This window comes from Salmo salar, chromosome 14 (assembly GCF_965601325.2).
Source record: "Salmo salar chromosome 14, fSalSal1, whole genome shotgun sequence".
NCBI lineage: Eukaryota > Metazoa > Chordata > Actinopteri > Salmoniformes > Salmonidae > Salmo > Salmo salar.
In genome coordinates this window covers 26849460-26861401 of record NC_138304.1, presented here as the reverse complement: position 1 = coordinate 26861401, position 11942 = coordinate 26849460, and the positions used below count along the sequence as shown (strand labels likewise).

Sequence of the window (11942 nt, the reverse complement as noted above, 5' to 3'; positions counted from 1 at the left end):
TCCTATTAACATCATAATTCTCCCTTAATGACTACTGTGTAACTACTGAGCTTTTGGGTATCTACTACTTAAAACCTACACAATTCCTACACATTCACTATTGAATTACTACGTAATGCCTACCCATTACTGCTGTATGTCTACTCAATCCCCATTAAATTAATACTGCCATTTGTGTGTGTAGTGTTGTGTCACTATTGATCCCAACAGAATTGCTCCAGATACTTTTTCATTTCCCCCTTAAACCCCTTGAATTACTATTGAAAACTGACACATTTTCTACTGTTTGTCTATTCAAAATCACTGTTGACATCTTCTTTTTTCACTACTGTGCCACTAACGTTACTAGCAGTGGTGGGAAAAGTACTCAAAAGTCATACTATAGTAAAAGTAAAGATACCTTAATAGAAAATGACTCAAGTAAAAGTGAAAGTCACCCAGTAAAATACTACTTGAGTAAAAGTCTAAAAGTATTTGGTTCTAAATATACTTACGTATCAACAGTAAATGTAAATGCTAAAATGTACTTAAGTATCAAAAGTAAAAGTATGAATCATTTCAAATTCCTTATATTAATGCAAACCAGACAGCACAATCTTGTTTTTTATTTTATTTACGGATAGCCAAGGAAACACTACAACACTAATTTACAAACAGAACGTTGAGTTTAGTGTGTCCACCAGATCAGAGGCAGAAGGGATGAGCAGGGATTTTCTCTTGATAAGTACGTGAATTGGACCATTTTCCTGTCAAAATGTAACAAGTACTTTTGGGTGTCAGGGAAAATGTATGGAGTAAAAGTACATTACTCTCTTTAGGAATGTAGTGAAGTAAAAGTAGAAGTTGTCAAAATAATAAATACTAAAGTAAAGTACAGATACCCCAAAAAACGACTTAAGTAGTACTTTAAAGTATTTTTATTTAAGTACTTTACACCACTGGTTACTAGACTAGTGCACATGCTATTTCCTCAAGTTATTAACTGTAGTTATATAATCATACAATAAATAATAAGCTTATACAAACGTAATTGCATTTTTTTAATTTAAATTAATTACATATTCAATTACATTTTTACACTTTTGTTAATCCCTTTGAGGCCTTGTCTTCATTCAGATTCTCTTTCGCGTTGCAGCCACATTTCTCCACCACTTAACCTTTTAGAAAATGAAAACAAGCAAAAGAGACAACCAATTATAAGCCATTATTCATCATCTGCTAATAAAGGTCACATAAGACAACACAGAAAACATTTGATAAACAATGTTAATCTTACAAACAATGGCCTCCAGTCTTCTTACAGTATGTCGAGGGCCTCTTTGGCAACAGGTCAAAAGAGGTAAGTAGAATGGGTAAGTATAACAATATGAACATACTGAACATTTGCATACAAACACACATACGTATTAGCTAGCATGACGAAAATACAGGCTACATAGCTACAGTCCATTTCAATAGGGCTAACAAACAAGGCCATTTTGGCTAGCAATCTTTTTCATCTGGTAAAAAGTTATATAAATGACATTAAAGTATTTATAAAACATAAAGGAAAGTTAAACTTACAGATGGTGCCGGCATAAGGGCTATGAAAGACAGGATGATGAAGGATGGAAGATGATTACATTCAGGATTGTCAAAAACAGTAGATAGCTAACAACAACCAAACTACTTCCTGTTTTGTCTCCTGCGGTCGCGAAAACCTTGTGTAGAAAAGCTGTCGTTTTTTTACTACTTATTTACTACTAACATTAAGTAGTAAAAATCTCTACCTGATTACTACTAGAAACACTACTACTGTTTTCCTACTGAACACTACAAAATTCTACTTGTGTATCTTGAGTAGTGCATAAACTACACATTCACTACACAATCCTTACAAGTCTCTACATAGTCACTACTGTAACTCATGCAAGCAGTAAAATTTCATTTAAAAACAGATAAAAAATACACCTTATGGAACAGCGGGGACTGTGAAACAACACAAACATAGGCACAGAGACATGCATAAAAACAGACGATAACATACACACTATACACACACACATACACATGGAGTTTGTGTTGTAGATATGTGGTAGTAGAATAGGGGCCTAAGGACACACACTTAATATGTTGTGAAATCTGTTGTGAATGTATTGTAATGTTTTTAAAAATGTATAACTGCCTTCATTTTGATGGACCCCACGAAGAGTAGCTGTTGTCTTGGCAGCAGCTAAAGGGGATCCATAATAAATACAAATACTGCACGAATAGGTTTTGTGTAGTAATTCAGTTGTACTTTTTCATGAGGGTGAGCCAAAGGGGTAAATTGAGCCACCCTTGGTTTCTACGGAAACCATACACAAAATTAATAATTTGACCAAATATTTAGGAAGAGGTCATAATTTCATGAAGTCTGTGAAGGAAGAAACTGTTCACATTCTCCCTAAACAGTTCACATGCAGTATCCCCATAAGATTCAGTATCTGCTGGGAATTTCACACAGAGAGACACACAGAGAGGCGAGACCATACCAACAGCAGAAGATATCCTTGAAGGTTTTCCTCATCTCCTGGCTCCTGAAGGCGTAGATCAGCGGGTCAATGACAGAGTTACACATGATGAGGATGAGATACATGTTAAAGTGGGTCATGAAGCACACGCAGTAGGGGTTCCTGGGGCAGGAGATCATGAGGATGAGGTGGAGGAAGAAAGGAGCCCAGCACACTATGAACACCCCTAAGAGGATGGTGAGGGTGATGGCCCCCTTCATGTTGGCTGCCTGCCAGATGGGGCCGTTGCCCGGCAGAACGGCGATCCTCTTCATGTGCAGGCGTGCCAGCATGAACATGTGGACGTACAGCGAGGCCATGAGCACCAGCATGCTGAAGAACATGATGATAAGGCAGATAAGGACAGTAGTGCTCTCCGAGTAGACGATGAAGAGGACGCCCGACACGGTGCACAAGGTCCAGATGCTGGTGATGATGGCGGCGGCCCGGCGCGTGGTCATGATGTTGTGGTAGCGCAGCGCGTAGAAGATGGTCACGTAACGGTCCACGGCGATGGCCAGCAGGCTCCAGATAGACGCCAGCAGGGAACTACAGATCATGGAGTCAAACACGTTGTCCATGCTCTTGATCACGCCACCACCAATCCCCAGATTTCCGTCAGTGATCGTTGCCATAACGATGGTCTCAGTGGCGTTGGAGACGCTGACCAGCATGTCGGCCATGGCCAGGGAACAGATGAAGAAGTACATGGGAGAGTGCAGATTCTTGTTCTTAATGATGGCGGCGATGACCAGGATGTTCTCCAGCAGGCTGACGATGCCCAGCGTGAGGAAGACCTCGGTGGAGATGAGCAGCTGCTCGTAACACCCAGACGAACCATGGTGTCTCTCCGCCCCGGCCTGGTGCTGCTGATGGCTAAGAGGCGGAGCTCCAGAGCTGTGGTTCCATAGGTGAAATGATCCATGGTGATGCTGGTGCGTGGCATTCATTGTTTTTGTAGGATCTCTTCAGTCAGTACTCTTCAGTTTACTTCTTTCTTCATTATTCCCTTAATCCGTCTAGAGGGTTTCTGTGCATAATGAGGAGCTGCTTACTTCAAGCTCCAGCTTTGAATGCCATGCAGACACTGGGCAGTGAAGTAAAGTCTGAGACACTAGGAGGTAGTCTGATACGTGATCACAGGCACTCTCTTCTGGCACTTCTGGCACTGACTCTACAGGCAGGAAAGCTTTATCATCCTCTGGTCTCACGCTGCCATCTATTTACCACAGCTTCAGCCAGAGAGGTCTCCGAGAAAGAGAGCGCGGAGAGAGCAGAGAAAGAGAGAGAGAGAGAGAGAGGTGGACGCGAGAGAAGGACATTGGGAGAGAAAGAGAGAGAGACAGGCAGGGAGGCAGAAATTGTGAAAAATAGATGGAGAGAGGCTGAATGAGGGTGTGTGTCTGTGAGTGAGTCCCTACAGTTTGAGTCACTAACTGAAAGAAAATATATTAAAGCACAGATAGCCAGCTAGAGCTTCACTTAACAGAATCATTCTCACTTTTCCTATAGACACCCCTCAGCACTCTCATTCCTGACTCCTCCCCGTCTCTCAGCCAATGGGGGAGTGTTTACAAGGGTGGGAATCACATCTGGAGTGTGCTCTTGGTCTGAGAGAGGTATTAATAGCGCTGCCCTGCTGCACCTCACTTCAGCACATACAGATTGTCTTGTAGCATGTGTCAATTTAATTAATCTAATTGATGGTTTTATTAATGTCAGAAATGTGAGTCTTGATCGAGGTCTTTTGAAAAGCATTCACAGGAGTGATTTACGTAAGTGTATCAATAACATTTAGGAACTGTATCCTATCTACCACTATGTTTCAAGCAATCAGATCTACTGGACATGCTCTGTAGCCTTGTCATTCATCCCCAGCTGCTAAAGACATTGCAACCTCCCCATTTGTCCTAAAATGAACACACCTGGGTCGTCCAACGAAAAGAGTGCCTTTTGCATCCCTTTGATATTTTAAGTAGAAATTGTGCACCAATTTAACATTTTAAAACTCTGCTATATTAAATGAAGTGCCCTTTAATATAGACCACATGGAGAGAAGGCTTGCTGAAGTTTCAAAATACTTAATCAAGCCTGTGTCACTTCTACGTAGATTTCAATCCACTTAATCTGAAAATTTCACCGTCATTGTAAAGCACTAGTTGTTTTGTTGCTTTGACAAAGCCATTTCTGAAGATAATTATTTATTTCATGTGATTAGTGATTCATTTACGTGCTGTATGTCCCTCATTTTAATGTGAACACTGTTACATGAACTGAACTCTCATTTTAATCTGGTGAAACGATTCCTTTTTAAATATTTACTTCAATACAAACATTGACCATTTAATCAAAGTGTAAAAGCAGATATGCTGGTTCTACTCTTTTTGGCCATTTTCTGGTGTTTGTCATGGAAAACTGAGCTGGTCAAGCACAACACATCAATCCTGTTACCCATAGATAGACAGGCTAGAGATGTTTAGCAATTCCATTTTTTTTGCATTCAATTGCCACTCCCTGTTGCACACAACAAGCTTCCATTCCCCCTGTCATGAGGGGATTTAAGGCTGATTTACGATTAATCGGCAACCCTGTTACTTCATTTGGCACTTAATAGGCACTTACTACAGGCATGTTTTTATTTAACCTTGAGATGGGATGACGTGTTTTTTTAATGTTGTTAATGAAGAACATGTGCTCTTCATGACAGAATATTAAAATTAGGTATTTCATCCTCAAGTGCATAGTCTTTTTTTTTTACCACGTTACACTTCTCAAAAGGCACCGAATTGGTGGAACTGTCGAAGCCTCCCAGGGCTTTAGGCTAGCTTCCTGGCCTATCGATCATGCCTCTAGGTGTTTGAAAAACACACATGCATGCACACACACACACAAATTCATACACCAGCTTAGGACAGGACATAATCGACATCACCCCATCCCCTGGGCTGAAAAGAAGCAGATGTTTTTGTTTAGGTGAGCAGTTTGTTCTCACGTCTTATATCAGTCTGAATCAATAAGAGATATTGTTGGAAGTTACTGTATGCACCAAGCACAAGCAGACAAACAACATCAAATGAAAATAAAATCACGTTATTTGTCACGTACACAGTTTTACAGCATGTATGAAAAGTGCAGTTAAATGCTTGTGTGCTATCGCTCAACATTGTAGTACAATAACCAATATCAATAATAAAAAAGTTAAATAAAAAATATCAAGTAATTAGAAGGTATTATGCAAAGTAATGAACTGATATGTACACAATAGGATATACAGTATAGATCATGTATTTACAAATATAAAGTGGATAGTCATGGTCGCGCAGTTAAATAGTATATGATAGAAGAGCAGCATCGGAAATATTGTGTGTTGAATAAGTCATCAATTTACCTAAAACCCACTGTAAGTCAGGACTTCTTACCCTCATTCAGTGCGCTCAGAAGTCACAACAAGGCTAAACGGAAGGTCTCTCAACAGGTATGTCACGCGCTAACACGTATCAACAAGGCTCAATTGGCTCATGTCCACACTTTCATCAGTAGGCATCTATAAAGATCAAATGGATGTGCAAATAATTTCTTCCCCAAGTGGTCATGTCATCAGGGATATTAGAGTATACAAGGCAGACTGATCAGATGAATATTGAGTGATTGTTATAGGCTATTCTCAATGCCATCAAAGCATGGTCTGGAATGTTTTTTGAAAAGCTGAAACGAACCACAAAATGAGCACTTTGGCTAATAATGTGCGTTCTATCCATCCTTTTGTCTCTGAGAATGAATCTGCCACTGTCTCACACTGGCATTGGCTTGACTGATTAGCCAATGGTCAGTACAGACAGAGAGGGCCAAATCAGACAGGTCCTTTGTCAGTCAGCACCCTGTGGAACAGTCACAATATTGGAGGATAGATCCACTCCAAGTGACAGTGAGCCAATCAATGAATTAGCTTGTCAGCTACTGTCTGTAAATGAGCCAATGAAGCTGAAGTTGTTCCAAAAGCTTGTGTCATTACAATAACTATTTGTACTTATTAGGTGCGATCTTTTCTAGTTTTTCTAAATATATTTTTTGACTGAGATTCCTTTAAAAATAATTTGCTGATCTTCTTACAAATCAAACAAATAATGTCATCAAAAGCATTCTTATCATTATTCAATTTCTACACCACCCTTAGTACACTATCCATACTTTTCACAGTTGTCCCCATGTGTACTATTGAACTTAAAGATCCACCGCTATGGCTGTGTTTACACAGGCAGCCCAATTCTTCACATTCCAATCTTTCATCCTCACTCCTCAACAACAAAATGAGGTGGGAGGGTTTAGTGCTGATCTGATATAGTATGTCATACTTGAACTTATCCAGGAAGCTCCAGGTTAGATTATTAATACATCACATTTTCTTTCAAACATTCATTCAGTTTTGCTGACAGCTTTGTAACAACTTTCGATCACACTCGCGGTACTCTGACATGAGGCAGGCGTATTACTATCATAAGAAGGATTGTATCACCTCAAAGGATCCTGACAGCATGGTAATAGAAAAAAATAGTAGTCACATTTAATGTGGCCTTAACATTGCTAGGCACAAAATTATAATTATAATTTTAAACCACAAATCAGATGTACTTTGTCATGGTCCTAAAATACTTTAAGAATCGATGTGAGTTTGTGAGAACATGTTGCAAACAGTCTTAAGTCAATTGTTGTAGGGGTCAGGTTGGTTTTCAGTGTTACCTAACTGTAACAGGATGTACTAGGTGTCGTCCAAGGCCACCTCCAGTGGGTTTTAAATAGAGAGGATGGCTTCAGGTACACCCAGAATCACTTGGTGACAAATTTACGTATTTTGTCAAATGTATGTATTTTTCAGGGATAGCTTGGGTTAAAGCAAAAAACAGAATTTCTGACTCAGGCCATTATCACGAAAAACCTCGTTCTGGGAAGTTGCCATGGCTGCATTGCAGTTTGGGCAGTTGACATCTTTGCAAGAATCTGCTAAACAATCAACAGGTTGATCATTTCAGAGGTTTCCTATAATCTATCAGCAACAACCATTCATTCATGTACAGTACATAGAAATATCCCTCTCTTTACAATCCTTGTTTTGTCTCTGTTATTTTTCTCATTCATGCTTTGTCTCTGCTTTGTTTTGATTTAGGTGGAGTTGGTTTCTGTGTCCTGGGACCAGCTGGTGAAAAAAATGGGCTGTCCTTTCTCTTTTGTGTGCTCATGAACAAGGCAAAATTAGAAGTTGTACACGGCTGCAGCAGCTATGGTAATACATGGATATGACTAAATAAATGAAGGTGGTGAAAGAATAGCTTTTTCAAACGGTTTATTGGTCTAACCTTTATTATTACCTGGAGGTCGCCTGAGCTTATCAATCTCTTTTTTCAAGAGAGACCTGATGAGACTCATCATTTGATGGGAAAATAAACCACCAAATCTTCAAATGATTTGTTTGTTGTTGTGTGTCTTGTATGCAGATAACGCCCTTCTCAGATTAGAATCTAGAAAATGTATTAACATTCCAAGTGTTAGATTGATTGATTCATTTTATTTCAGTGTCATACACCAATTGGTGCCACGCCCACATGTGCTTATAGAAACTATTTCTTGAAGTACGATGTGCACAAAACACAAAGCAAAATTACATACAAAATTGCAATTAACACGCATACATAATATGGAAGCCTACATAATGATCATGGTAAATACAGCTACCATTTTGTCACATTATACAAACAATACATTTCTACTTCTCCCCAGGCTTTGAACATAAATTGCGCAATATCAAATACGCTCTGTGTAAAGGGGATTTTCAGGTGAACAAAATAAAAGGTCACTCGCGGATATAGTCAATCATAAATCAATCTGGTTTAATATAAGTTTTCAAACAGGGAACACAGTATCTGCACAGGAGCAGAGAATAATGTCTTACTTGACCTTATATCCTAATTCCACAGCACCAGGAAGTCAAAACAACTTTGTCAGCTGCTAAAGAATCACACAGTGTTTCACAGACCTCCAGTCTGGCGTCCCTATCAACAGATACGAGTTTAACAAACAGCATTCAATCTAGTGACCATCAACCCGCACAACCAGAACACTGGAAATCACAGAAAGAGAAAACGTAGTGTTAATCACTCTAAAATGAATAACAACTTTAATCATCTTAAATATTCTCCATTACAGTCCCCCGTTTTGGTCATTCGACATATCCATCAAAAGTGACATGTCAATGGCCAATCAGTATCACAATGCATTTTCAAGTTTAAGATTACTACAAATTTCACAGTGTGTCGACCCCCACAATCAACCTGCCGTTCCAAAAATAATTATTCAGATATGCTACAGTTCAGAACTCACAAACGTACAGTAGAAGCCATTGATGATGTCCTGATATTGATGATGTCCAGGAGATTGTATTTCCCAACCAGACAAGCTTTAGCCTGAGCTGTCACCACCATCACCTGCTGTACATTCAGCCTCATCAGATTGTCCCAAGCACCAACAGCATGAGAGAAGATCCACCACCATATTGTACAGTAGGTATGGGGTTATTTTCTGCTTATGCATCCTTTTCACCCTTTTGCATCCCGTGTAGCTCAGTTGGTAGAGCATGGCGCTTGCAACACCAGGGTTGTGGGTTCGATTCCCATGGGGGACCAGTATAAGAAAAAGTATGAAAATGTATGCACTCACTACTGTATGTTGTTCTGAATAAGAGTGTCTGCTAAATGACTAAAATGCCAAACTCACCACTGGTATGTATGGCCAAAAGCTCTATGTTCTTGTCATCTGACCGGGACTGGCTCCAGGCAAAAGTGACATAAGCGGCCCCCAACACATATTCACAAATTGAGGGTGGGAACGATGTGGTGATTTCCACGTGGAGTGGATAAATAACAAGTAGAGCACAGTCAGTGTAGCTAGCTAGCATGCTATACTTATCTAGCTAATGTTATCTGTTGTTGTACACTGTATTCAAAAGATTAGCCAGAGATCTAGGCTATGGCTTGTTCTGGAGCTGGATTTGTCATAAGCATTGAGGGAAAACTTTGCCACAGACAGATAGGGGAAACCAGTATCTTTGACTTTGCCATCTATTGTTATCAAAGTTTTGTCATGTTCCATAAATTGCAGCCACAAATCCACTATAGAATAGAAAGAATAAGATGAAGCTCCTATAAAACAGATAGCCTAACTATTGAACGGTTTTGGACTAGAGACACATGTTTCTACATTGTAATGGACACAATGCAACCTTTAGTAGGCTGCTGGCAGGCTATTTTGGCTGAGCTACAGCAATGCCAAGTCAGCCCATACCAGTGTTGGGGAAGCTACTCTGAAAATATAGTTTACCAAGCTACCTGTAATGGCCGTCAGAAGAAGGGGACCAAAGCACAGCATGGTAAGTACTCATAATTTATTAAACAAAGAAACACCCAAACAAAACTGAAAAGCCAACAGTTCCGTCAGGTACAGACTACAAAACAGAAAACAACTACCCACAAACACAGGTGGGAAAAAGGCTGCCTAAGTATGATTCCCAATCAGAGACAACGAGACAGCTGCCTCTGATTGTAAACCATACTCGGCCAAAACAAAGAAATAGAATGCATAGAATGCCCACCCCACCCCACACCCTGACCTAACCAAATAGAGAAAAAGCATGACTCTCTAAGGTCAGGGCGTGACACTACCGATTACTTCACACTGGAAGAAGTTATGATACGCTAAAGTTAGAAAAAGTAGTTCAGTATTTCACTAGTTCACTACATCCAAACTACTAGATAATTACAATATCTAAATCTCAAGTGTCAAAGACTACAACTTGCGAGAGCAGATCATTCCAGAATCAGATGTTACCAGAATGTGTAACTTTGGCTATTAAACACAAAAAGTGAGAATTAGACACATAAAGTGTTTCAAGTGAGAATTAGGCAGGTATGATGCAGAAAAATAATGTAAATTCTTGCCTACTTATTTTTTTTCTGAGAAGAAAAAAATGTGTGAGTAGTTCCAGTTCACTAGCTATGCCGTAGCATCGTCACGGGAAGCCTGAGGAAGTTCCATGGCAGAAATCAGCTAGAGGGGTCAGAACCTGATGTAAATCAGTGGCGCCTCACAAAACGTCAAATCAATCAAATGCATTGCTTGGGCGGAGTTCCAAAGGTGCTCATCAGATTAGTGCTGCAGGAGCAACAGTGAGGACTAAACATGTCAACAAAACAAGCACTGGTAACCAAACATTTTACAACGTTTGCAGCACGCTGGTTTTCACAGCATTTCCCTGTTATTTCGAGATGAGCAGCTAAAGCTGCAGCAAGAGGGGAGAAATTGTACACAATGCTGGCACTTTTCAATTTTAAAAATGTTGAAGTTTCTGAAGTGATATTGTATTTGGCTGTAAAGACTAGCATGAGGGGCAAATAGCTAACCACAATGAGGTTTGTTTTGAGAAGTTAGCTAATCTTGTAATATACCTAGGTATAACTAACTAGCTACCAGCTAGTTCAATTTCTCTGGCGTCGAAATAAGGATGCATAAGCAGAAAATAACCCCAACACAGCTGCCTTCTCAGCCTTATCTTTCTTATTTTTTTTACCAAAGCCATTCGCTCACCTGGCTGTTCACATCCCATCCTCGTCACCAAGCTTAAAAAGGAATTTTCAGGTGAACAAAAGAGAAATGTAGTTACGGATATAGTCAATCATAAATCAATCTGGTTTAATACAAGTTTGCAAACAGGGAGCACAGTATCCTGCACAGGAGCAGAGAATAATGTTTAACTTGGCCTTCGCCCTTATATCCTAATTACACAGCACCGGGAAGTCAAAACAACTTTGTCAGTTGCTAAAGAATCAGTCTTTCACAAATTACAACAGTGTCCTTGGACCTCCAGTCTGGTGTCAATCCCTATCAACAGATGTGAGTTTAACATATAGCATCGAGTCTAGTGAACATCAACCCACACAACCAGAACCCTGGAAATCATGTGTATTACAGATAGGGAAAAAACATACAGTGTTAATCCCTCTAAAATGAATAACAACTTTATTAATCTTAAATATTAATTGCACCCTGTCCAAAAAAATAATTAAAGCCTGTGCTCGTCATAATATAATAGATAACGCCATAATGTCTTGTATGCAAATAACACCCTTCTCAGATGAGAATCTAGAATGTATGCATTCACTACTGTAAATCGCTCTGGATAAGACCGTCTGCTAAATGACTAAAATGTAAATGTAAATTTAGAAATATTACCAACATTCCAAGAGTAAGTAATTCATTACTATGAGTAAAACCATGTGTATCAAGAAAGAAATTGAGCTAGACATTTAAACATGCTCTCACAAACAATAATCATTATTTTAATGTCATATAAATCCAGTTGCCAGT

The 11942-nt window shown here is 39.4% G+C and overlaps 1 protein-coding gene across 1 annotated transcript; it reads right to left on the bottom strand.

The window, feature by feature from the left end:
• Positions 1–889: 889 nt before the first annotated feature.
• LOC106569291 (melanocortin receptor 4) lies at positions 890–4032 on the bottom strand. The gene has a single exon (XM_082960861.1). The coding sequence runs from the start codon at positions 3479–3481 to the stop codon at positions 2459–2461; it is 1023 nt and encodes a 340-aa protein (XP_082816987.1). The 5' UTR covers positions 3482–4032; the 3' UTR covers positions 890–2458.
• Positions 4033–11942: the final 7910 nt, after the last annotated feature.